The sequence below is a fragment of the Dreissena polymorpha genome, chromosome 2 (assembly GCF_020536995.1).
Source record: "Dreissena polymorpha isolate Duluth1 chromosome 2, UMN_Dpol_1.0, whole genome shotgun sequence".
Taxonomy (NCBI): domain Eukaryota; kingdom Metazoa; phylum Mollusca; class Bivalvia; order Myida; family Dreissenidae; genus Dreissena; species Dreissena polymorpha.
In genome coordinates, this window is record NC_068356.1 from 36,571,840 (window position 1) to 36,599,796 (window position 27,957).

Genomic DNA, 27,957 nt, shown 5'->3' on the forward strand with positions numbered 1-27,957 from the left:
CAGGATTGATTATCCGGGTAACTAGTTAAAGATGGCGGTGATTATCTGAATTTTATCCACATCAAAACATCTTATATTTACCGAACGAAATGGCATCAAAACAAGGGAATAAAGGTTGTAAAAAGGGCGAGGTAGATTTAAATTGGGTATTACATTACTTAAGAGATGGCGTTTACCCACCAGGGCTGAATTTTACTGAGAAACGAATGGTCCGAAAAAGGGCGGAAAGATTTTGTTATTTGAAGGGTGATCTTTATTACGTTGGAACGCCTACAGATCAGTCTTTAGGAAAGAAGACCAGATTTGTTCTTCTGACAGAGGCGGATAAATGGAGCGCTGTTGAACAATGTCACATCGATAGCGAAGGTAAACAATTTCCATATTTGTTTTCAAAATATGCCTGTTGGGCAACAACTTGACCTTACACCGAGCGAACGGTGACCTAGTTAAATTTGCCCATGTTAATTATTGATGAAGGGTACACCATATCGATTCTATTAGATACCTTATTCAGAATCAAAGTGATTATCTGAGCGACAGTTAATATACTAAGCAAAGCAAATCAATGCCCTAAAAAAATATTTAACCAGTATTTAGTAAACTAAAGCCTTAGCTTTATTTATAAGCCATTAACATTATTACCTCAATTCAATTGATTAAGTGATAAATATGTATTATTAAAGTGTAAATAATACTGTTTAACATTATTTTATATTAAAATAGTCTCACTTCCCATGACTCTTTGTCTTTAAGGCACACATCTTGGTCTTGAGCGAACAGCTGATGGAATCACTGCAAAATACTACTGGAACGGCATCTATGGTTTTATAAAAGACTTCATTCGGCAATGTTCCCACTGTGTCAGTCGTCACCCCAACATGTTGGCCCCGACCGGTCGGGCCAGCATGGAGACTGTAACCGGGGAGGTAAACAGCGACGGCCTTGTGGAAGAAAATGTCTACGTGATTGAATACCAAGACCAAGATGCAACCTCTTCCAAGGTCCCTGTTCAAGATGTGTCACTGGTATTGACTTAAGAGAATCAGTTTTAAAATTAATGTGATGACTGTTGTAAAATCAAATGATTTGCTTTAGTTTGATTACAAACTTAAATTGTAGAATCCAGTACTTTTCCTCAAGCCCAGAAGAATTATCCCTGGCTCTCTTACTTATTTTTTAAGGCTTTTTTCTACTTGAATGTATTTTTTTTTTTTTTACTATTCTATCAGCTATTGCAACCAGAAATTAACATTTAAAACATAAACTAAAAGGATACATTTCTATATTTCAGATTGATCTTCGACTGTTGGGCCCTTATGAATTCAATGACTATGTTCACCATGTTCTAATTGGTGTTGGTGGGAATGCAGACTGGGTGGAGGCGTATGTACTGGACATAATCACCGCTGCCAGTATCAGTAATAGTCTGCTCCAAATGATAGGCAGGTAAAACAAAGGGAAATACATTCATTACTCTAACCTTTTTGTAAAATAACTTTTTAAAAGCAATTTTTTTGTTTTAAATTACACATTGTCAGTGTTTTATTTTCAACTTTTCGCTCTGGTAATTTTTAAGGTTCCAAAAAGGTATAAAATTATGAAAAAGCTTGACCCAAATGTTCAATTCCAAAAGATAATGTGTCGCTTGTAACACATGTTTCATGACCTTTAGATAAATGTCACACTCCATGTTAAAAATTCATTTTGTCCTTTAACAGCTTGTGTTTTACTTTAGCAGAATTTTGAGACATCAGTGGAATGTTGGGGTATCCATGCCATATGGACACATTTCTTGTTCTTTATAGGCACGGTCAAGTGTCATTTGTGACAATGAGTGAGAAGAACAAGAAACTGTCGCCATCTCTGATGTTAGCCATCAAGCATTTGAAAGAGGATTCAAATATTAACATCAAGCTGCAGCAAAATGCCCCAGAACGTACCAGTTCCCTAATGCAGGAAGCCAAGGACGTGATTGAAGCCTTCATAGAAGCTCAGTCTGACACTTGGCCAGAGGAGATAGACCTGTGCCTCACTCACTCCTGTTTGCCCCTAAGGCTGGCACGTCAGCAAACCAGGTGTGTGCATGATATGTCTTCACATGCACACATGGATATCCTATTGATCATTCTTCCTTTATGCATTTGAGCATTTTTTTCTCTGGGAAATTTTAGTTTTATGCATGTACGTAAAGTGTTGTCCATGATTAGCTTGTGCAGTCTGCACTGTCTATCAGGGATGACCAGTCTGCACTGGCTATCAGGGACAACACTTTCCAATTTAATGGTATTATCGTTTAAGGGAAGTCTCTTTTTAGCGAAAATCTACTTTAGACGGAAAGTGTTTTCCTTGACTTGCTTGTGCAGACTGCACAGGCTAATTTAGGATGAAATTTATGCACATGGCTGCATTAAGCACTATTTTCCCTGAGTGAGGCTCATTTACTTATAGGAATTGTTTGTCAACTTAATTAATTGCTTGCTTAGGATGTCCCATATACATAAAGGTGGCTAGGATTTGTACCCAGGCTTAATTTCAATGTTAAACAGAAGTCCGTTTTAGTTATTGAATCTAATGCAAGGATTGCAACATATCTCGATTCATGCAAATTAGAAACACATTCGTGCACATTTCTTAAATGAGAAAGTTACAATCATGTCTAAGAATTATATAGGGATTTTTTTTCCAATTAGGACAAGTACTGGTACTTCACAAACTGGAAAATAATATCTTGAAAAGAACCTGAAATTCAGGTTGTGATATCGTCAGATTGGGTATTATGGATCTGTTTAATTGCTTGATTACTCATTTTCACAAACCAATCGAAATATTCTTTAACATGACTTTTTGCTGAAATGTTTATTTCATTTTTAGTTCATTTTATTTGTTCCCTTGCAGAAAATGCGCTTTTGAAATAAAATTAATGAAACAGCAAATAGGAATTTAGTAATTTTTCCTCTATTGGGAAAATGCCTTACACTGGTACTTTTTAAAGGAGGACATAATAGCTGATGTTGTTTTGTACCTTCCAACCATGAACAGATTTGTACAATCTCTGCTGTGTTTTCAGCTCTTCTGCATCTCTTGACAAGAAGAGTCTGTCCATGGACTCCGATGAGGGCAAGGCTGCTGAGGCCCTGATGTCTGTACGAAGGGCCGTCATATCCTCAGGGGAACCTACAACACCCGTAGCTACGCCTCTAATCTCCACACCTACCACTGGGAAAGGTGCATCCAGTCATACAAATGTTGAATGAATTGACATTATGGTTACTTATGGATTTATCATACCACTGTCCAAACTGGAATATAAAAACAATATGATTAAGTCCAAACTTAATCTAAATGGCTAAACCCATTGTTGATATAAAACTGCTTCGGTAAGATAATTTTAAGGCATGTTAAATAAATAAGGTAATAAGAATGTGATAATTACTCTCACTAATACATGTATCTGCAGGTTTTCTGATATTCTGATAACTTTAATACTCCTAGTATACTTAAACTGATATTCATTTCAAACCATAGGACTGATACATTTTTTGCAAGTTGCATAGAGCCATAGGTAATTCATATGAATATGAAAAGGAGGCTCTAAAGGAAAAGGAGGCTCTAAATTCACTATATTTTTCTAGGAATAATTACAAGAAGCAGGACTGGTGTGACCAAACCCAAGACGCTGGACCAAGAAAGCTATGAGACGCCTGCAGCAGGAAAACGTCGCCTCAGCGCGGGAGAGGATGCTGGAGGGAAGAAGAGAGTGAGGGTAGAGCTGGTGAATGCTCTGGGGTCTGTCAAGGTGGTCACCCCAGTCACAGCAAGGGACGTGTCTTCAACGCTGGATTCATCAGATGTGCTCGAACTCAGTGAAAACGAGCCCACTGATAGCGAGGCAGAAATGTCACAGACAGAGGCTACTGCTAAAAAAGTGGTACATGCTGATCTTATCTTTGGAAGTACATAGAGTGTCACTGTGCATTTTGAAAGAGTAAGCAATGCTGTAAACACACACAGCACACTAGTAGTTGATATGGTTTTATAAAACAATTAAAATATATTACGGGCAGTTTAATTGTTTGGTATTCTAAGTGATGTTTTGTTCAGTTTGTGATGTGGTTTGTCTTTGTTTATACAATAGGCCAGTAAATATGAACCTCAGTCTTGAAAAATGGGGCTTAATGCATGTGCTTAAAGTGTTGTTTTTGATTAGCCTGTGCCTAAACAGGATATTTATTAAGAACATACTTTCTGTTAACAAAAAAATACCATAAAAGCGGAAAGTGTCATCCTTTATTAGCCAGGACTGCACACAATGCACTAGCTTATCTGGTACGACACTTCAATCACATGCATGGAGTCTGAGAGCGCTGCTTATATAGAAAATGATCTGTTGCCTGTACCAATCAAAAGTCTAGTTTTTCCAGGTCGACCTTGATACATACTACGAGGCCATCAAGCTGTACGTGGATAGTGGTACATACCCTGTGAACGCCTCCAAGAACTTCAAGCGTCTCATACGGGACCAGGCAAAGAACTACACAATCAAGAAGGGAGACCTTTACCATGAGGTGGGGGTCAAAGGTCAAGTGAAGAAGATTGTGATGAGGAAAGAAGAGAGGATGAGACTGCTAATGGAGGCACATCTTAAAATGGGTATGAACATAGGATTGCTTGTATTTGAATGGGTATGAACATAGGATTGCTTGTATTTGAATGGGTATGAACATAGGATTGCTTGTATTTGAATGGGTATGAACACAGGATGGCTTGTATTTGAATGGGTATGAACACAGGATGGCTTGTATTTGAATGGGTATGAACATAGGATTGCTTGTATTTGAATGGGTATGAACATAGGATTGCTTGTATTTGAATGGGTGTGAACACAGGATGGCTTGTATTTGAATGGGTATGAACATAGGATTGCTTGTATTTGAATGGGTATGAACATAGGATTGCTTGTATTTGAATGGGTATGAACATAGGATGGCTTGTATTTGAATGGGTATGAACATAGGATGGCTTGTATTTGAATGGGTATGAACATAGGATGGCTTGTATTTGAATGGGTATGAACATAGGATGGCTTGTATTTGAATGGGTATGAACATAGGATGGCTTGTATTTGAATGGGTATGAACACAGGATGGCTTGTATTTGAATGGGTATGAACATAGGATTGCTTGTATTTGAATGGGTATGAACATAGGATTGCTTGTATTTGAATGGGTATGAACATAGGATGGCTTGTATTTGAATGGGTATGAACATAGGATGGCTTGTATTTGAATGGGTATGAACATAGGATGGCTTGTATTTGAATGGGTATGAACATAGGATGGCTTGTATTTGAATGGGTATGAACATAGGATGGCTTGTATTTGAATGGGTATGAACATAGGATTGCTTGTATTTGAATGGGTATGAACATAGGATGGCTTGTATTTGAATGGGTATGAACATAGGATTGCTTGTATTTGAATGGGTATGAACATAGGATGGCTTGTATTTGAATGGGTATGAACATAGGATGGCTTGTATTTGAATGGGTATGAACATAGGATTGCTTGTATTTGAATGGGTATGAACATAGGATTGCTTGTATTTATATCTTGCATTTGCAGTATTATTGTATCTGTATTAACAGTTTCTCTTAAATATTTGAATCAAAAGTATGTCATCACATGGCTCCCTCTGCCAATTTACTTTTTGCCACATGCAAAATATTAAGAAAGGTGGTGATAAAATCTTCCAATTGTGTATAAACAAGTGAAAACAACATTCTTGCTATTATCTGTGGGTAAATAACGTCATAAGCAACTGGACGGGAAAAAAGTGCATGTTCAACTGCATTTTATAGATGGGTACATTTACTAAATGAGCCATGCTCTGTGAAAAGGTGTTTTAATGCATGTGCGTAAAGTGTCGTCACAGATAAGCCTTTGCATTTATGTCAATAAAAGACAGGTAATTTAAATGTCAACAAGGTAGGATATTAATTGGAGGGAGCAGGGCTCAACATTAACCTAAAAACCAACTTGACCTGCTGGGCAAGTACTTAGAAAATCTACTTGCCCTGAACGTAAAGCCATTTGCCCAAACATGAAATATCACATTAACTGCAAACCTCATATTTTTTAATAAAGATCAAAATGATACACCGCAAAACCTTTTTTACTTTTGCACATTAAACAAAATGATAACAGCAATTAAAGTCTAATTTAAGACAAAATTTAATGCTCTTTGTTCTTTTTTGCACTTGCCTGGGCGGACAACTAGATTATAAAATAACTTGCCCGGACCCAACATTTACTTGGTAGGGGCAATAGGACAACTGTTAATGTTGAGCCCTGGGGAGCATTAGGCGTTCTGGAAATGAAAGTAGCTTTATATTATTACACATTTTTCGACCCTTAAAAAACAATTAACAATTTTGACAACAATTTACATTATTCAACATGTTAAATATAAGTTTTATTGAATGTATATATGTAAAGATAATAATGCAGTTTACGCTATTAAATGGTGACGATTTTGTTGAAATTGGAATTATGTGATTGACATAAATGGCAGCAACGTTTTAAAAGTGATTTAATGGTCACATCTACTTTTGAGCCAGCGGTAACCCTGAATTGCATGGCCACCATGCAGATTTATGTATCTGCTTTCCACTGCAGGTAAACAGAACATGTTGACGTACCTGGATCACGTACATTGGAAGGGCAAGCAGCTGGACGCAGAGGCATTTGTTCTCGCCTCTCCCCTGAGTGACAAGACACACCTGAGAGTCTTCAAGGAGACAAGTCTGCGCATTGGGCCTGATACACAGGTATGACACTTTTCAGATAATTTGGTAATGTGGAATAAAATGCCATATTGCTGGGTTAAAACATTGTTTAATACCTGTACATTTAGCCTGCTAAAAAACAAACAACAAGTCCTTGATGTAGTGCCATTGTCCATGATGGATATTATTCTTATGAGGTTCTGCTAAAGGTATTCTATTCAATAGTACTTGAGGAACTTTTTGCAAGCCCTTTCTCTAAAAGCTCTATGCCATACCCTTTGTTCTATTCCAGTCCTTTCTGTATAAATTCTATGATAGCTGTTTCACTGGAATTTTTATAGCATAACTTTTCTAGAAACTAGGCCATCCTTAAAAATTCTTTTGTTTGGCATAACCCGACCGACCCACTAAAATCGGCCCGACTGAATTTTTTTTGTGTTACTCTCCAAAAATCAATTTTTTTTGCTCGCCGAAACTTCTTTCCGCTAAATTTGTCCTTTCCGCTTTTTATCCTTTTTGCGTCATTTAATTGAATGCTCTTTCAAGGATATCTAGAATAACAATGAACAAAACGCGTACCGGTATTTATTTGAGTCGCCTATTCATTTGACATGTGCATATGCGATTAATTAGACTTTAAATACAATTAAACCGCTCCTGTTTTTCTCGTATCCCTTTAATTAAAATACGCTGCTGTCGTTCAGGATAGTTTGGGAGTAAAAAATCAAATTAATTAATCATCACCGTTCAATTCAATTCGGCAATCGGCAGAGATGTTTAATATTATCGCCATATAACTAATTATTTAATTATCACTCTTTAATTCAGTTCGGTAAATATTCGGTAGAAAGATAAAAAGTGGTCAGCTTAGACATATTTATTGATGGGTATTGTCACGTTTTTGTTTCATTTGCTTATCTCTTTATACGACTTTCCGGTCGCTATATTGGAGGCAGACGGCGATATTAAATGTGTATTCAAATTATACAACATCTGCATATGAATAACCCAATATTATCCGATAGCTCCACCCGTTCTCGCGTTTAATTCGACAATTTCATGTCATGTGTAAGCGTGCTCAATGCTGATTAGCCAGCTACCACGTGCACTTCAATAACAATAAGGTCAAGCAAAGTCTAATCGGGTACAGACCGGGTTTCGTTAACTGTGCGAACACTTTCATTGAAACAAAGAGACAAATATAGAAAACCAGTCCGGATTAAAATGGCGGATGTTTTCAAAGAAATTTTACTAGATTTTCGCAATTTCGCAATTTAGAATTTTCTTGAGCCAAATTCTCAATAGTTTCGCAAATGACTCAAATGGCAAACGATAGCGCGAGCATTGCGAACGTGTTATAATTGGAATAAATGCTCACTATTACAGGGCTCGCGCTGTCGTTGCCATTTGTGAAAGTATAGCGAATTTGGCTCAAGAAAAATTTAATTTGCGAATATGCTAAAATCTCGTTAAATTTCATTGAAAACATCCGCCATTTGAATCCGGAGTGTTTAAAAAAAAACACTATTTTTCTCTTTGTTTCCATGAACAATTTGAAGCGCATATGGTAGCTGACCAATCAACATTGAGTTTGCTATCGGGTAATATTGGGTCATACATGCGCAGATAATGGAATACACAATTGATATTTTTCGTCTGCTTACAATATAAAGGCCGATGGCAAAAGTTGTATAAAAAATTAGCAAATGAAAAGAAGCGTAACACCCAATAAATTATTTTTAAGCTGATCACTTTACAAATTTCGATCGACTATCGATCTAAATTAAAGGATGATAATTAAATAATTAGTTACATGTCGAAGATATTGCAGCTTTCTGTTCTTGATTGAAATTAAAATGTTATAATTACTTTGTTGTATTTTACTCACAACCTATGCTATAGTAAAGTAATATGTCAACCAAATAGTATATTAATTACGTATTTGCTAGGTTACTTGTGTTCATTTTCTGTAGTAAAACGATATGCACATTTTATTTCATGTGCAAAATGCGTACAATTTTTCGGACTTTCGTTTTCGGATAAAGTATTTTTCGTCGATTATATTATATTTTCGAAGTTCTTTATAGAAAAAATAGACTTACGAATACGCTTGGGGTGATACGGACAGTGCAGAAAAATCTTTACCAATTTCCTTTCATGAGGCAGAAGACTTGGAGCTTTATTTGATAATTACCTTTCAGTTTGGTATTTGTCGGAGTTCAATGTCAGAAAAAAATTACTAAACAAAAATAAAATCCCTACCTACCCACCCTACCGGGTTATGCCAAATAAACAATTTTTTAAGGATGGCCCTATATGCAGACCCTTTGTCTGAAACCTACGGTATGCAAGCACTGTATCTATAGATACACTATGTTCCCTTATTACCTCATAATGTAACTTGAATTGTCTGGCAGTCCACCCTGCAACTAAAGAGCTGCACTGTTTACCTTTGGTGATCCTAGACCTTGCCCAATAATTGAGTCGCGTTCTGAGAAAACTGGGCATAATGCATGTGAGTAAAGTATCATCCCAGATTACGGTAGCCTGGGTAGTCCATACAGGCTAATCAATGACGACATTTTTCGCTTTAATGGAATTTTTGGTTTAAAGAAATTCTCTTCTAAACAAAAATCTTGTCCAGCTAAACAGTGTTGTCCCTTATTAGCCTGTGTGTCTCACATGTATTTCAAGTGTATAGCCTTGGAAATACAAGCGTGATGTTCATGTTTTCAGAAGCAGCTGGAGCTGGACCGTGAGGACAACTACACTGAGATCAGCAACTACCTGATCTACGAGGTGTTCTCTGATGATCTCTCCTCCCAGCGCCTCGAGCCAATCAAACGACAGCTGAGGAACTTCCACATCGAGGGAGGGTACCTGGTGCATGCCACTGGCAGCAGACGACAGAGGGTCCTGCAGACGGCCACAGAGAGGAAACTGGCCATCAGTGAGGCTCATCTCAAGAAAGGTTCGGTGCTGTGACTGGAGAGTGGTTTCTCTTATGCACTTTGTGAAAACGGACTTTGCTTATAGTTTTTTTGTCTTAAACTATTGTAAAGTGTCGTCTAAACTGTATATTTGTTAAGAAGAGACTTTCTATAAACAAAAAAGAAGTGGAAAATGTTGTCACTGTTTAGCCTGTGCAAACTGCACAGGCTAATCAGGAATAAAACTTTAGGCACTTGCATATTCAAAGTGTACATCAGAGACTTAGTACTAATTAAAACATATGCAATTTCATAATTTTAAGAAATTTAAATATTTTTAATCTTTATTTTGGGATTGCAATATAGACTTCATTCCTATATTTGTTGTGTGCATTTTAATGTAAAAAATGGTGATATAAATATTGTGAAACCATTATTATTGGCTAAGCACTAAGTGTCGTATATTTTGTCAGTAGACTAATAGACGAACTAACTAACTTTATTAACAATTGTGTATACTGTGTTTTTCAGGGATGTTGCAGAATAAACATTATAATTTTCTCACACTTATTATAACCTATCATGTTTGCAGTTCTCTAATTTGTGCCTTTGAAGGTAATATTGTTGTCAGTCTGGCCAATTATTGTTATTGAATAAGATTAAATGTTCATTGCCTTTGTTGCCTAAATCACTTCTTACCTTTAATTCAGTCCCACTAATCTGCTTATCTGAACATTGAACTAGTTAATTGTTATGCACGAAGAAGGGCCAGTTACTATAACAAAATAACAATCGTCAATTTAATTGGCATGTGGAAAACAGCGTCAACCTTCTGCAAGTGACTCCCAAGTTACCCCCCTCTCGCCACCATGATTTATTGCGGGAAAGTATAACAAACAAAGCGGAAAATGACAGATGCAAATTCTTTTTTTTTCAACCTCAGAAATTTGAGAATTTAAGTGTTAACGAAATAGTCATTTTTGAAATAATACGAAATATCATGCTTACCAAAATAAATGGGTTCACAGGGGTAACATTTATCTCACACATTTGTAGCAGAAACAACCTAGTCTTTCTAACTTAGAATAATTGAAACACACCCTAAAACACACAATTACAATGTCCTACTAGGTGCCCATGCGGACTGTGCGGCCACATTCAACCAACTATTTGAGACCTCGTTCTGGTTCGGCATGAAGCTAGACGTGAAGATCTTCACGCATTATTGCTGCAGTAACGAGAACAAGCACCTGCTGGAGAGATACTTTGCCTTCAGGGAACACCACATGAAAAACGTAAGATGTCTGGCTTGAATGTGCTCGTGACTTGAAACTTTTGCAGTTTTATTGTTCAAGAAACTGTGTGTTCATGACTTTATTCTGAATGATGGTTAAAGCCACAAACAGTTATATCATTGTTTACAAATAATGGCTGTGTAGAGACCAGTAAATTGCACTGATTTATATGTATACTGTAAGGATCATGTGGTTTACTCTGTGTTCTTATCTTAAAAGGAAAGCAGTAGGAATAATGTATTTGAATTTAATATTTGTTGTTACATTATGCTAACTGGCTCACATGCTGTTTAAGCATAAAGTTTGAGCATTGAAATACTTTTAACTCGACAAAATTACACTTATTAGATGCATGTCTTAGCTTTTTATGCTCCCCGAATATTTCTGGCGAGCATATTGTTGCCAGTTTGTCCTTCCTTTCTTACTTCCTTACTTCCGTCACACTTTTGTTACAGTTTCTCATAGCACGTTCAATACTTTACCGATCTCTTTTATATTTGGCATGTAGGTACCTTGCATGGACCTCTACCTTTTTATGAGGTTTGAGGTCACTGGGGTCAAGGTCACTGAGGCTAATAATAGATTTTTCTGTCACACTTTTGTTACAGTTTCACATACCACCTTCAATACTTTACCGATCTTTTTCATATTTGGCATGTAGGTACCTTGCATGGACCTCTACCTTTTGATGAGGTTTGAGGTCACTGGGGTCAAGGTCACCGAGGCTAATAATAGATTTTTCCGTCACACTTCTGTTACAGTTTCTCATACCACCTTCAATACTTTACCGATCTCTTTCATATTTGGCATGTAGGTACCTTGCATGGACCTCTACCTTTTGACGAGATTTGTAGTCACTGGGGTCAAGGTCACCAAGGCTAATAATAGATTTTTCTGTCATACTTTTGTTACAGTTTCTCATACCACCTTCAATACTTTACCCATCTCTTTCATATTTGGCATGTAGGTACATTGCATGGACCTCTACCTTTTTAAGCTCACCTGTCACGACGTGACATGGTGAGCTTTTGTGACCGTGTGCTGTCCGGCGTCCGTTGTGCGTGCGTGCGTGTGTCCGTCAACAATTTGTTTGTGTAGACAGTAGAGGTCACAGTTTTCATCCAATCTTTATGAAATTTGGTCAGAATGTTTATCTTGATGAAATCTGGGTAGGGATTGTATTTGGGTCATCTGGGGTCAAAAACTAGGTCACTAGGTCAAATAATAGAAAAACCTTGTGTAGACAATAGAGGTCACAGTTTTCATCCAATCTTTATGAAATTTGGTCAGAATGTTTATTTTGATGAAATCTGTGTTGGGATTGTATTTGGGTCATCTGGGGTCAAAAACTAGGTCACTAGGTCAAATAATAGAAAAACCTTGTGTAGACAATAGAAAAACCTTGTGTAGACAATAGAGGTCACAGTTTTCATCCAATCTTTATGAAATTTAGTCAGAATGTTTATCTTGATGAAATCTGGGTTGGGATTGTATTTGGGTCATCTGGGGTCAAAAACTAGGTCACTAGGTCAAATAATAGAAAAACCTTGTGTAGACAATATAGGTCACAGTTTTCATCCAATCTTGATGAAATTTGGTCAGAATGTTTATCTTGATGAAATCTGGGTTGGGAATGTATTTGGGTCATCTGGGGTTAAAACTAGGTCACAGGGTCAAATAATAGAAAAACCTTGTGTATACAATAGAGGTCACAGTTTTCATCCAATCTTTATGAAATTTGGTCAGAATGTTTATCTTGATGAAATCTGAGTTAGGATTGTATTTGGGTCATCTGGGGTCAAAAACTAGGTCACTAGGTCAAATAATAGAAAAACCTTTTGTAGACAATAGAAAAACCTTGTGTAGACAATAGAGGTCACAGTTTTCATCAAATCTTTATGAAATTTGGTCAGAATGTTTATCTTGATGAAAATTGGGTTGGGATTGTATTTGGGTCATCTGGGGTCAAAAACTAGGTCAATAGGTCAAATAATAGAAATACCTTGTGTAGACAATAGAGGTCACAGTTTTCATCAAATCTTTATGAAATTTGGTCAAGATGTTTATATTGAAGAAATCTGGGTTAGGATTGAATTTGGGTCATCTGGGGTCAGAAACTAGGTCACTAGGTCAAATCATAGAAAACCCTTGTGTAGACAATAGAGGTCAAAGTTTTCATCAGATCTTAATGAAATCTGGTCAGAATGTTTGTCTTGTTAAAATCTGGGTTGGGATCGAATTTTGGTCATCTAGGGTCAAAAACTTGGTCACTAAGTCAAAGTTTTATAAAAACTTGTGGACACAGTCGAGGTCACAGTTTTCATCCCATCTTAATAAAATTTGGCCAGAATGTTAATTTTGGTGAAATCTGGGTTGGGATTGTATTTAGGTCATCTGTGGTCAAAAACAAGGTCACTAGGTCAAAACATATAAAAACCTTGTGTAGACAATAGAGGTCACAGTTTCCATCAGATCTTTATGAATTTTGTCCGAATGTTTATATTGATGAAATCTGGATTGGGATAGTATTTGGGTCATCTGGGGTCAGAAACTAGGTCACTAGGTCAGATCATAGAAAAACCTTGTTTATACAATGGAGGTCATAGTTTTCATCTGATCTTAACGAGTCAGATTAGCGATTTAGGGCCATCATGGCCCTCTTGTATGAGGTTTGAGGTCACTGGGGTCAAGATCACCGAGGCTAATAATAGATATTTCCAACACTTTTGTTACAGTTTCTCATACCACCTTCAATACTTTACTGATCTCTTTCATATTTGGCATGTATATACCTTGCATGGACCTCTACCTTTTGATGAGGTTTGAGGTCACTGGGGTCAAGGTCACTTAGGCTCATAATAGATTTTTCCGTCATGCTTTTATTACAGTTTCTCATAGCACCTTCAATACTTTACCGATCTCTTTCATATTTGGCATGTAGGTACCTTGCATGGACCTCTACCTTTTGATGAGGTTTGAGGTAACTGGGGTCAAGGTCAAGGTCACTGAGGCTAATAAAAGATTTTTTTAGGTGGTTATTAACACATAGATTGACAAAGCGCATCATCGGGGAGCATCCATCAGTTTCACTGATATTCTTGTTTCCTGTGTTAAATAAAGCAAAGCTTCTTCAAAAGAGCCCAAATATTTGTTGACATTGAGAAATACAGCCATTTTAACATGATGTGGAAGGCATGTGCTTTATTTATAAGAGGCATATCATCTGGGAAATGTGCACATTTATTAACATTTTTCTTTAAAAATTGATAACATTTAGTATGGTATGTTATTTCATCTAACCATATAACTCTATGCTATTGAATGTTATAAAGCTATTTGATCATATAAGCCGCCTTCAGTGAAAGCTGGGCTTAATGCATGTGAGTAAATTGTTGTCCCAGATTAGCCTGTGCAGCCTGCACAGGCTAATCAGGGACGATAGTGACACTTTCCACTTTTTTTGGAATTTTCCATTAAAAAGAAGACTCTTAAAAAAAAAATCCAATCTAGGGGAAAAGTGTCTTCCCTGATTAGCCTGTGCGAACTTCGCTGGCTAATTTGGGACAATACATGCATGCATTAAACCCAGTTTTCCCAGGAAGTGGCACATATTTTGGTGTGGTTCTATGCTCAGCCCATGACCAGTGACATGCTGGAGGGTGAGGGTGAGAGAGAGGTAGGGGCCCAGGGACAAGGGGAGATCACTGAGGGAGTGGAGCAGGGGGAGACCACTGTGGAAGAGGTCACGGAGGCCGAAATAGCAAACATTGTCCCGGCTCACTACATCTCTACAGCAGGTCAGATAACAGGTCTCATGTGTAGAAGGCTTCCATCAGGTTTCTTTTTTGGCTGATTGTATACACGATTTTTGGCTATATTATTTTTGAAAGAGTGCATTTAAGTATAGAAATGAAGAGTTCTTCATGCTTCAATTTTCGTATATACTCTATCATCAGTCTATGTAGAAAAGTGATCATGTGCAACAGTATTTTTTTTTAATAAGATTTCAAGATTTTATTAGAAAAGTGATCACACACTGAGTTGAAAACATTCAAAAGCATCTCTCGTTGAAATTTAACTTACTGTAGAGTTATGATATATGCCATATGTCTGAAGAAAACATTCATGAGCAATATGTGGAAATGCGCTAGTCGTCTTTCATTCACAAAAATGACTGGCAAAAATTGCAGAGTAAAATACTGAAGTCATATTTTATTATGTCTACTTAACTTGAAATAATCAATTAAATTATTCAGGATATTTATTGTTATTTCAATCAATTATCCCACTTTCCTTAACATTTATTGTTAGTAAACAGGGGTTTCAGTCCAGTCTTACAGGCTTGAAATTTTAAAATACAAATTTCAAAGACTGAACCTGTCTATAAACATTTCAGCACCCACTGCAATTGGCAACACAGACATTCAGCCAAGCATAGAACATGAGACCTCAGAATCCTCACCTGAGCCCCTGGATCAGTCACACATGATTGTCATGGCAACAGCCTTGCAGGGAAACAATGTAAGTCAGTCTCTTAACCAAACAGCCAGTTTTGACGAAAAGTGTTGAACTTGATTAGGACTGCACAGGCTAATCTGGGATGAAACTGTTCGCACATGTATAAGCTGAGGAAAACAAGTTAGGCAAGTCTCTTAACCTAAAAGCCAGTTTAGGTGAAAAGTGTTGTCCCTGATTAGCCTGTGCAAACTGCACAGGCTAATCTGGGATGACAATTTTTCGCACATGCATTAATCCAAGGAGACCTGATTTATTTGCAGGAAGGGAACCCCCTGGAGTCCTCTCTCACTGTATGTGACCTTGGGGAGGGGAGCGGCTACCTCGAGACAGGGGAAGCTACTGTTGAGATAAATACCACCGAGGTAACATTGTTGTCTAGACTTTGTAACCCTTTACAACTCAGACATGCACTTGACGCATTTGAAGTCCCTTAGAAAATCAAATTAAATTTAAGACCTTTTTTACTAGATTCAAGTGTTAAAGGCTTCATTTCCAAGACTTAGGTAAATGTTTTAATTAAATTATTTACATAAATAAAATTGTAAACTTAGACGATTCTTTATGTTTGACCATAAGCTCAACTATCAAATATAGCTTTCCTATTCCCCAGTTTGTTTTTTTTTTTTTTTTTAATGACTTAATTTACATAAGATGATAACTTGAAACATTCCAAACATACTTGTGTCATGAACTTCGCTATCAGGTGCAACATTCCTGTGACAAATCTAGTTTGACGAATGCTTTCTTTTGCTCATTTAGTTTTGGCAGTATTCTCAGTAGTTTTATTTGCACTAATTTGAATAAGCCTTGTCCTGGGAAAACTGGTCTTAATGCATGTGCTTAAAGTGTCACATGATTAGCTTCAAACAGGCTAATCAGGAAAGACACTTTTCACTTTTATGGAGTTTTTCGTTAAAAGGAAGCCTCTTCTCTACAAAAAATACAGTGTAGGCGGAAAGTATTGTCCCAGATAAGCCTGTTCTTACTGCATTTTATTTCCAGATACCAGAAGTGAAGGCCATGAAGTTGATCCCGCCAACACGTATCATGTTGCGGGTGACCCCAGAAGGCAACACGCTGATTGTGAACGAGGACGGGTCTGAGACGCTGGCGCGGCACGCTGGTCAGGTGATCTCCAACATGAGCAGCAGTGATGATGTCACACTGGCTGCAGTCAAGTCCATACTGCAGGATGCCGGTCAGTGTTGGGACATGCATGTAGTTTAGTTGCCCTGTCTGTGGTTGCTTAGATTGTATCAGAGCAGTACAGTTGGGACATAGTTTAGTTGCACTGCCTGGCAGTGCAACTAAACTCATTGTGGCAAATTTTAGTTGCCCTGTCTATCTTTTGCTCAAATCGATGTGGTATATTTTACTTGCCCTCTTTGTGCTTAGATTATTTCAAAGCACTCGTGTTTTCATCATGTAATTTTTGTAGGATTGTGCAGACTGTGTTGCGTATCTTAGTAAAGTGTCTGAATTTAAGCATCAAATAGTATTAATAAAGTTTTCTCTTCATACCTTGAATACTTCATTTGACTGGACTAACTTCCCAGGTTCTTAAGGTAGATTGTGTATTTGTAACAGTAAAAGTAGTGCTATCTTAATTTATTTCAATAATGGACTTCTATTGGATAAAAGTAGTAAAATGCATGTCATTTCATTGTTATTATTGCAACCATATCTTGACATAGCGTGTTTGCTATGGTGATGTATTTCAGGTGCACTAGGTAGTAATGAGTTTGTAGTTCACACCTCGACTGTATCTCAGTCTCAGAGTGAGCCACAGCAGCCACCGCAGCCAGGCAGTCAGATCAAAGGTATGTACCGTTGAAGTTTTTACTTGTATACCCTACATAGTTCTCTATGTTTGTGTTTATAGTATACGCACTTCATTTACTAGAATTTATTTTATCAACATACAAAACTGTATAATAAATGCTGAATGGATGCATGAAGAAGTACTTAAGTGAAAACTGCTTAATTAATTAGCTTGCAATGTAAAAGTTTACCATATGACTATTTTTCAAGAAAGAAGTTACCCTGCCCCATTTTATTCCCCTCCCCATGCCTGCCATTTTTTTAGTCTAGCTAAATCTCTACCAAAATGCTTGCCTTAGTGTCCACATTTGAACTGCCTTCTGTGAAAATGGGGTTTCATGCATGTGTATAAAGTGTCATCACAGATAAGCCTGTGCAGTTGGCACATAAGTCAGCTTATCAGGAACGCCACTTTTCACCTAAAGTGGATTTTTGCTAAGCAGAGACTTTCTTTAAATAAAAAGTACAGTAAAAGAGGATTGTGTCATGCCCGATTTTCATAGTTTATACAGCATGCCATGTGCAAACCTTTTCATTAGAGGAGAGTGAAAATAGCTTTATGCAACCAGCATAAAACAAGAACAGCCTGCTAGTAACTCGCAGTCTGTTCAGGTTTAATGCCCTTTGCTGCGAATCAGTATCTTAAGGTTAGAAATGTAGCCTTTAAAACTTTAAATCTATTAAGAAAAGTCTTATATTAATTTGATTTTCTTAGGGACTATTAACTTGTCAAAGTGTTTGTCTGAGTGGTAAAGGGTATATCTTTTTCAGTCGAGGAGAGGGTGCCTGACGTGATAGAGGCAGGAACATGCACACTAGAGGATGAAGATGAAGAAGAGGAAGACAGTGATACATGGATGAACGAGTCCGATGAAGACGATGAAAATGAGTATGGCGATACAGAGGGTGAGCCCAAGATGGAGGTCTACAAGGGAGAGGACGGTGCCCAGAGACGCGTACCAACCCCCAGGCAGCACTTCAAGTGTAGCCAGTGTAACAAGATCTTCTATGGGCCTCTCAAGTTTAAAAGTAAGATAACAGTTGAGTTGTTTTTTTATGTCCCCCACCACTAAAGTGGGGGACATATTGTTTTTGCCCTGTCTGTTGGTTGGTTTGTGTGTTTGTTTGTTTGCTCCAACTTTAACATTTTCCATAACTTTTGCAATATTTAAGATAGCAACTTGATATTTGGCATGCATGTGCATCTCATGGAGCTGCACATTTTGAGTGGTGAAAGTTCAAGGTCAAGGTCATCCTTCAAGGTCAAAGGTAAAAAATAAATAAAAAATCAAATCAAAATCAAAGTGGCGCTGAAGGGGACATAGTGTTTCTGACAAACACATTTCTTGTTGCATGTTAGTCTACCTATATGACCTACATAATTTTGAAGTGTGAAATTGTTTCGGACCATAGATTTTTGGTGAAGTTATGGGCCTTGGACTTAGAAAGTTTCTGTATGATAACCATTTTCTGGATGTTTTTTACGCAAACCTTTCAGATAATGAGCTGATTTTTGGTATGTGAGTCTTCCTATATGACCTACATGTGAAGCGTGAAATTTGTTCCGGCCCATTGATTTTTGGCGGAGTTATAGATCTTAAACTTAGAAATTATTTTTAAAAATTTCCTGATTTTTTTTTACACAAAACGTTCAGACATTGAGCTAATTTTTGGTATTTGAGTCGACCTACATGACTAACAGATGAAGTGTGAGTTTCGTTTTGGTCCATTGATTTTTGGCTAACTTATGGGCCTTGTTTTCTCTAAAAAAAGCTGCTGGGGGACTTCAAAGCGCAGTAGGGGGCATTGTGTTTCACAAACGCAGCGCTTGTTTCAATACATGTATTATATTTACTAAGGTTTAACTTATAGAACCGGATGGGAGATAAACTAAATGTTGAGATCTAAAAAAAATATATATTTTTTTTTTTAACAAGACCTTCAATTGGGATTTTGAGGTCACATTTGGGGAAAATATATACTTTTTTTATTGGGAACAGGCCGAATACTGGTCCCGAATTTGAATAAAACGCAACACTGCATGTGGGTTAAGTGTCATCCAAGATTAGCCTGGGGGGGGGGGGGGGGGGTGCACAGGATTATCAGGGACAACACTTTTCACCTTAACTGCAGATTTGCTTGGAATAAACTTCCTTGAAACAAAAACAAAAAATAAAAGCGAAAAGTGTCTTTATCTGGGACGATTGCACACATTTATTATGCCCTGTTTTACTAGAGCGAGGTTCAACTGTTGTTTCTATTGCAGTGCATATGTACAAGCACACTGGTCAGAAGCCCTTTCCTTGCAACCACTGCCATAAGAAGTATACAAACAAGAAATCTCTAGTGATTCATCAGCGCACACATACAGGCGAACTGCCCTATCTGTAGGTTCTCTATGGTATTGTAGTATGTATTAAGTGACCAAACATTCATCATAGGAGTGTTGTTTTGGGAAAACTGGGCTTAATGCATGAGCGTAGTGTCATACCAGATTAGCCTGTGCAGACTGCACAGACCTATCTGGATGACACTTTACACACATGCAATAAAACTCATTTTCCCAAAGGGCTGTTCATGTATATCTACATTTGTTCTGTAATGTAAAGTGAATATCTGTCTAAATGTTTAATACACCCAGCAGGTTTGGAGTTACCTTGATTTTGTGTTTAACAAAAGAAGAGTTATTAGTATGTTTGGAAATAAGGTTTTAACTGTCTAGTATAACTGTTATGTCAAAAATGTAAATATTTGACCATGTTTAATGTGTTGTTGATGTGTATGTGCAAATACTATTTATAAATATATCCAATATAAGTTTTCCCACTTAGAATTTTAATCTGTAATCTTTATGGTACATTTTTCAAGTTTCTTATGTGATCAAACGTTTCCCTCAGAGGCAAAGTGAAAATCTCTGTCCGCAACCAGCATAAAACCAGAACAGCCTGCAAGTAACTCGCAGTCTGTTCAGGTTTTATTCTGTTTGCTTCTTATCAGTATCTTAGGGTTGGAAATGAAGTCTTTAAAACTTGAATCTTTTTAGAAAGGTTTTTAATTTAGTTTAATTTTTTAAAGGATATAAACGTGTATCTGAGAGGAAAAGGGTTGAGTGGAATTTACCAATTTCAGGTGCAGTCTGTGTGGACGTCGCTGTGCAAGCAAGATTGCCCTCAAGTCCCATCTGAAGTGTCACGACGGGCAGGGGGGCGGGTTTCCAGCTCAGTGTGACATCTGTCAGAGGATGTTCTCTCGCAAGCATCTCATGGAAAGGCATAAAATGCATAAGCACACCAATCACCAGACGGAGTTCAAGTGTACTGAATGCTCCAAAGTATTTGGACATCAAAGTAAATACCTTGCTTCATATTACAGGGAAAATTGGGCCTCATTCATGTGTGTGAAGTGTGGGCCCGATTCTGCCTTTGCTTTTTTTTATGGAATTTTTTGCCCTCTCTGTTTGTTGGTTTTTTGGTTTGTTTGCGTCAAATTTAACATTGGCCATAACTTTTGCAATATTGAAGAAAGCAACTTGATATTTGGCATGCACATGTATCTCATGGAGCTGCACATTTTGAGTGGTGAAAGGTCAAGGTCATCCTTCAAGGTCAAAGGCCAAATATATGGGGGGGACATAGTGTTTCACAAACACATCTTGTTCATTTAATGTTAGACTCTTTGTCAATGAAAATCAAGTCTTAGCAAAAGTTTTGATAACTGAACAGGCTCATCCTGGATGACACTTTATGCGCATGCATTAAGCCCTGTTTTCCCAGAACGCATCCCATATTTTGGTGTGTTTCCATGATCAGCCCATGATCCAGCAGTCCTTTGGATATCCTTGTATAATATTTTGTAACTGATAACATGAAATTTTATTTTATTTTGCGAGAATTAAGGACCATTTATTGTAATTAGTAGTAATTTAAAGATCCATAAACACTCAAAATCAACAAATACTTGTAAAATAAAGTTAACCCTTAAAAAATTAGTTTTCCTTATAGCATTAGCCAAAATTTCATCACAAGATGTGGTCTGGTAACATTTATTTCAAGGGATACAAAATGCTTGTTTTTATTTTGTGGGACGATATCTTTGATTAGAATTTCCCACGATGATATCCGAACATTTATGAGCGCACATGACATTGTCTTGGGGCTGCGTAGGAAGCATGACAAGCATAGTTCTCATTGATAATCATCATGTTATTTATTAGCCGAGATCAAGCGAGGACGTCCTGCTCTTTGCCATTCAGCAAGAAAAAAAGAAAAGAGAAGGTGCACAATTAAAAGTGCATGTGGGGCAATACATAACTCAATGGAACTGCGTGAAGGAAAGAATGGTGTATTTCCATGATTTTTAAGTTGCTCGTTATTATCTATTATAATAGCGTGCAGACCTAATAGAAAGCACAGACAAGTGCGCTCCAAATTATGCAAATTAACGCAATCCGATCCTGACTCAAGATCATCCATAAAACAAAACAATATGATATTGGGAAACGATTTATGGATGCTAAAAAGTTGCAGAATGTTTGTGTTTTTTAAAGTTTTTACACCAATGTTACTTGTTGTAGGGTCTTCCTATTGTAATTAACCTTCTTATGGCACTTTTTGTTGTTTGAAGTTTTTATATAGCATAATACTATTGGGCAGTGTTTATGGATCTTTAAATATTCCAATGTAATAACTATTTGGTTAGTACAATTGATTTGTCTGCCAATTGAATATGAACGGCAATTATTTAGTGGTTTTCATTCATATTGATACTCAGGAAGTTTGCGTCGCCACTTTATGTCTACCCACCTCAATGTCAAGAACCATGTGTGTGGCCTGTGTGGGAAGTCTTTCTACCGCAAGGAGTATTTAACGGGTCATCTGGTCCAGCACGGAGGGGTGGCGGCTGAGGGCCTGGCGCGGCGCAGCTCGCGCACGACCTTCAAACCACGACCCTCGGTGTTCAACCAGGAGTCGTCGCTAGGGGACGGCAAGTCAGGGGAGGAGGTTGATGATATTGATGCAGAGATCATTAATACTGACACGGTATGGTATTAGTTTAGGACACAGATTGAGTATGGTTATTTTTTTCAGATTTAAGTTATAGTTTGAAAGTTAATTGTATTCAATCCTGACAATTTAAGTGTCTTAAATTATGTAATAGGACTAAGAATTTAACATTGTTAGTGAATATTTAAAGTGTTTAGTATATTTTAGACTAATAAGCCATAGTCATTTGTGAAATGAAAGTTAATATACTAGTATACTAGTAGTATAATAGTAGAAGTTATATTTCTTTAGTCCATGTGTCAGGGGACGAAGATATATCCCAGAGTTCCCTATATTGACGCCTCTAAGCAGTCTGTTGAAGTTTTGGTGCTCTATTTAGAGATTTAGGTCATAAATATTTTATTCTATTGCACATTTACCTTTGATTTACGTATTTCAAATTTAATTGATTTTGTTATCAACCAAAATTTGTTGATAAACAAAATGATCTGAGGCTACAGTAATGGGAGCCATATATGTTGAGAGTGACCTAAAACAACGCCTCTGATTGGTTACCTGCTTTCAGTGTAAACATCACTCCTGTGGAAACTGAATGCATAGAACATGACTCATGATTGTTGTACTTACATTTTTATCACTGTCAAAGCAATGTGGATCTTAAATTAATTAAATCAATTGAGGTTTTGAATTTTATTCACGTTAATCAAGTTTTCAATAAGTTGCATAGATACATTTTATATCTTGTTTTACTCCTCACCAACACAGTGAGGACACATAAAACATCACCCTCCTCAAAGCTCTTATTTGGGTACAATATACTAGTATTAGATGTACCCAATGTCCACAGCAAGAACATTGTACCCACTACAAAAACACCAGTTAAGTACTAAGATGAACAGCACTGAGCATGAATTGGTTGCACACACAGCAATTGTCTGTGTCAACCTCATCCTCTGAAGTCTAATCAATAGCAGGGACAGGTGTAAATGCTTTAATAGTTTCAGAAGGTCCAGGGTTTTCAGTTTTGCTAAATTTCTGGAACTTTGTCTTTATGTTTTGTTCATGTTCCTGTTTGCGTTAAACCTAACATCCTCTGGTATGCAATACTCTCTGGCAGTGGTTTTAATAGGGGTCCCTGTTAGCAACACCTTGTCATTAGCTTTGTTCATCCGAGTAGGTGAATAGCACCTGTACTTTGCAGACCCTACAAATAATGATAATTAAATAAAAATAAGTACCGGTAGTAAACATACACTCTTGCTAGTTACAATTTTATTTAGCATATCCCCCACAAAAAATTATCTGAACTTCAAATAAAATCTAATGCACATACCTTTATTCGTAGTGAAAATAAATCTATGTATACAATATTTTGTCCCATGAAAGTCAGGTGAATGAAAATAGTAAGTTTTGCAGACGAAATCAATGTATTTTCCTTACGGTCTTATTTGCAAAGAAAATTGGGTGTAAAGTGTTCAAAAGTTTTGCATTTAGTAAAATACAAAAAATACATCATTTGCACACCAATCAACCATATCTAACCTTTGAAACAGCTATTGTCAGCATCAGAAATAACAACTGTAATAAATTGTGAATAGCATACAATCAGTTGTATGACGTCCAAAACAAAAATGGCGTCAAATTAGGGCAGCATCATTTCGGGTCACTAGACAATAAGGGGACATTAATTTTAATCAGTAACACTGTTTAACATACACAAGCGTGTACCTGAAGATGTTCAAATCTGTTTCTATAGCAACACATCCAGCGTATCATCCTGCACCAAGATGAGCACGGCCACCTCCGTGTGGTTGACATGGCAACAGAGCAGCAGGTCAAGAGGATGCTTGAGGCCCGGGGCTTTGTGTCTGGAAAAGCCGGAGAAACCATGGTGGTACAGGTGTGTTACAATTATAGAAGTCTATTCCATCCATGAGTGCCTTGCTCTGGGAAAGAGGGGTTAAATGCTTATGTGTTTGGTGTTTTCACCGATAAGCCTTTGCAGCCCACATGGACAACACTTTCCCTTAGACTGGACTTTGTTTAGAAGAGACTTACTTATAATGAAAAACTCCAGCAAACGGAAGTGTTGTCTTGGATTATCATGTGCAGACTGCACCGGCTAATCTGGGGCAATTTAGCACATGCATAAAGGCCCTTTTTCCAAAGCTTTTTGTTTATAGATGTGATGTTTCTTATTTTGATAATAGATAGTTTGCTTCAAGGAAATAGTTAAATAATTGCTGTTGATTGATGAATATATTTTGTAACAATATGTGACCTCTCTATAAATGTTTGCAGCTGCAATCAACAGTTTCACCTTCACCTTTTGTCTGTTGTCCATACTGGTATATATTGAAATCACGGCCAACTTTCAAATAAATAATTTTAATGCTCATGTTAATTAAAATTTTGACCAACGAATGTCCTGTTGAGTGTTGTAAGCACATCAGGACTACCATTGGCTCACAGTTGTCATCAGCCATATTGATGTAATAATGTTGAAAAAATTATTTTGGGCATTGTATGGGGCTTTATTAAGAGTTGTTGCCAAAAAAAGTTATAAAGCCAAACATTTCAATTTTTAGTATTTGGCTTTTTTGGCTAATGCCTTAATATGCAAATTTGTATTTGGCTTATTTGGTGACTGCCATAGTATGCCTACTTGCATGCATGTTGCATGAATCAGATATAGGATAGTACGCCTACTTGCATACATGTTGCCTGTTTCAGAAAGAGGATAGTACATTTAAATACATGCATGTTGCCTGTTTCAGATAGAGGATAGAACACCTACTTGCATGCATGCATGTTGCCTGTTTCAGATAGAGGATAGTACGCCTACATACATTGCATGTTGCCTGTTTCAGATAGAGGATAGTACGCCTACATACATTGCATGTTGCCTGTTTCAGATAGATGATAGAACACCTACTTGCATGTGCCCTGTTTCAGATAGAGGATAGTACGCCTACATGCATGTTGCCTGTTTCAGATAGAGGATAGTACACCTACATGCATGTTGCCTGTTTCAGATAGAGGATAGTACACCTACATGCATGTTGCCTGTTTCAGATAGAGGATAGTACACCTACATGCATGTTGCCTGTTTCAGATAGAGGATAGTACACCTACATGCATGTTGCCTGTTTCAGATAGAGGATAGTACACCTACATGCATGTTGCCTGTTTCAGATATAGGATAGTACACCTACATGCATGTTGCCTGTTTCAGATAGAGGATAGTACACCTACATGCATGTTGCCTGTTTCAGATAGAGGATAGTACACCTACATGCATGTTGCCTGTTTCAGATAGAGGATAGTACACCTACATGCATGTTGCCTGTTTCAGATATAGGATAGTACACCTACATGCATGTTGCCTGTTTCAGATAGAGGATAGTACACCTACATGCATGTTGCCTGTTTTAGATAGAGGATAGTACACCTACATGCATGTTGCCTGTTTCAGATAGAGGATAGTACACCTACATGCATGTTGCCTGTTTCAGATAGAGGATTGTACACCTACATGCATGTTGCCTGTTTCAGATAGAGGATAGTACACCTACATGCATGTGCCCTGTTTCAGATAGAGGATAGTACGCCTACATGCATGTTGCCTGTTTCAGATAGAGGATAGTACACCTACTTGCATGCATGTTGCCTGTTTCAGATAGAGGAGCCAGGTGGTGAGCCTCAGGTGGTTCATGTGGAGAATGCAGGGGGTGCAGGGGAGGATGACATGGTGGAGGGCACACTGGAGTACCACCATCTAGACGGCACCATCTCGCACACTGGCCCTGGTATGTGGGACATTCATTGTATGTATGGTGTATCAGTAATGTACTTTCAGGCATTAATATGAGTCACTCTCTTGAAAAACTGGGCATAATGCATAGGCGTGAAGTGTCATCCCAGATTAGCCTGTGCAGTCTGCACAGGGACGACACTTTCCACCTAAACTGAATTTCTTTAGTAGGAGATTTTGTGGAAATGAAAATAACCATAAACTTTGAAAGTGTTGTCTCTTGTTGTCTCTGATAAGCCTGTGCGGACTGCACAGGCTAATCTGGAAAAATACTAAAGGCACATGCATTTAGCCCATTTTTCCCAATACCTGGCTCTAATGATTTCATTATGTGTTAGGGCCACCTCCTCTTCCCTTTACAAACTACATCCAATCAAGAATGTTGAGTAAAATGGTGATATGATGTCTGCCAATCAGTTTGTCTGAAGGTTTTTTGTTCAGCATCAACTGAACAGTAGTCTCTACTGATAGTGTGCTTTAGATATTCAATAAAAAATTTATCGAAAGGTCACTTATTATATCAAAATGAAGTTCATGAATTAATTAATTTCCACAGAAACTGCAGATTAATGGTTCCTGATTTGTTGAAAATTAGGCAATATACTTTATTTCTCTGTCTGTATTGTATGATCTAACTGTATTCCAATGAAATTAACAAGTAAAACAACAATTTCTTATTCTTAGATTCTGATGGCTCCATGACACAGTACATGTATGCCACAAGCTCCGGTGATGTTGCCATGCATACATCGTCAGGGGAGATCACTGTGCAGACATCGTCAGGGGAGATAACCGTGCAGACGTCAGGCACCCAGGAGCTGATGTATGGCCAGCCGGCTGTGCAGTATGAGGTGGAGTGTGTGGGGGAGGTGGGCGATGAAGAGGCCCTGTCTGCCATCAATCTCCTGGCTCAGGCCTCGGCCCAGCAGTACGAGATCTCACAGATATAACTGAGAATAGAGCTGACCTCCCCCCAGCAGTACGAGATCTCACAGATATAACTGAGAATAGAGCTGACCTCGGCCCAGCAGTACAAGATCTCACAGATATGATTGAGTATAGAGCTGACCTCGGCCCAGAAGTACGAGATCTTACAGATATAACCGAGTATAGAGCTGACCTCGGCCCAGCAGTACGAGATCTCACAGATATAACTGAGTATAGAGCTGACCTTGGCCCAGCAGTACGAGATCTCACAGATATAACTGATTATAGAGCTGACCTCCGCCCAGCAGTGCGAGATCTCACAGATATAACTGAGTATAGAGCTGGCCTCCGCCCAGCAGTACGGATGAAGGATGCACTATATAACATTGTTACTGAGTTTATTCCACTCGGGTACAGTTCTTACAAAGAAAAAGTTTCTAAATATATCAGTTTTTGTTGGAATTTGTTGGGAAAACTGGGAATTATTGTTCAATTTATTACTAACAATGTACTGATGAATAATGTTTTTTTTTCTTAACCCTATTTAATTGTACACTTGGGCCTTAGTGGCTTAAGGAAGTGTTAGTAAGGAATGGTCCGCACATGGCCTTTCACCACCTTGAACAATAGTGTCAGCCTGTGGGCACGATGTCTGTCTTGAGGTGGTGAGATTGTGTTAAATAAAAAGTATGTATAAATTGCAAAGGAATGAATTTAGCAATAAGGCATTGATATGTTGTTCGTTTACATGTTATTGTTATTATTTGATGCTGCATTTAAAGATGTAAACTTCCTCAGAAATGTCATGCTTTCTTCAAATAGTTTTTTTGAGTGTCAATTTATACAATAAAATACATTATGTTTT

At 37.6% G+C, this 27,957-nt stretch overlaps 1 protein-coding gene across 8 annotated transcripts; it reads left to right on the plus strand.

Annotated features, from left to right (window-relative positions):
• On the plus strand, positions 1-27,957 carry LOC127866613 (uncharacterized). 8 transcript variants are annotated; one of them, XR_008043052.1, is made up of 24 exons: positions 1-366; positions 754-1,025; positions 1,292-1,446; positions 1,806-2,075; positions 3,068-3,225; positions 3,633-3,928; positions 4,422-4,650; positions 6,675-6,826; positions 9,521-9,755; positions 10,846-11,009; positions 14,644-14,818; positions 15,406-15,530; positions 15,788-15,889; positions 16,530-16,725; positions 17,249-17,347; positions 18,120-18,377; positions 19,615-19,735; positions 20,478-20,695; positions 22,119-22,387; positions 24,108-24,251; positions 26,031-26,160; positions 26,850-27,183; positions 27,286-27,336; positions 27,388-27,957. XR_008043052.1 is itself a non-coding variant. In XM_052407291.1 (23 exons), the coding sequence occupies exons 1-22, from the start codon at positions 90-92 to the stop codon at positions 27,113-27,115; spliced, it is 4,311 nt and encodes a 1,436-aa protein (XP_052263251.1). In that variant the 5' UTR covers positions 1-89; the 3' UTR covers positions 27,116-27,132; positions 27,286-27,957. The 8 variants fall into 8 exon arrangements, 3 of the variants coding, with proteins under 3 accessions (XP_052263251.1, XP_052263250.1, XP_052263252.1); XR_008043054.1 differs by having other exon boundaries at positions 26,850-27,132; XR_008043051.1 differs by having other exon boundaries at positions 26,850-27,234; positions 27,286-27,957.

Coding starts and splice junctions, on each gene's coding strand:
- LOC127866613 (XM_052407290.1), top strand. CDS start 90: ATGGCATCAAAACAAGGGAATAAAGGTTGTAAAAAGGGCGAGGTAGAT. Junction 15,531..15,787: donor CAGCCTTGCAGGGAAACAAT/GTAAGTCAGTCT, acceptor ATTTATTTGCAG/GAAGGGAACCCCCTGGAGTC. Junction 16,726..17,248: donor GTCCATACTGCAGGATGCCG/GTCAGTGTTGGG, acceptor GATGTATTTCAG/GTGCACTAGGTAGTAATGAG.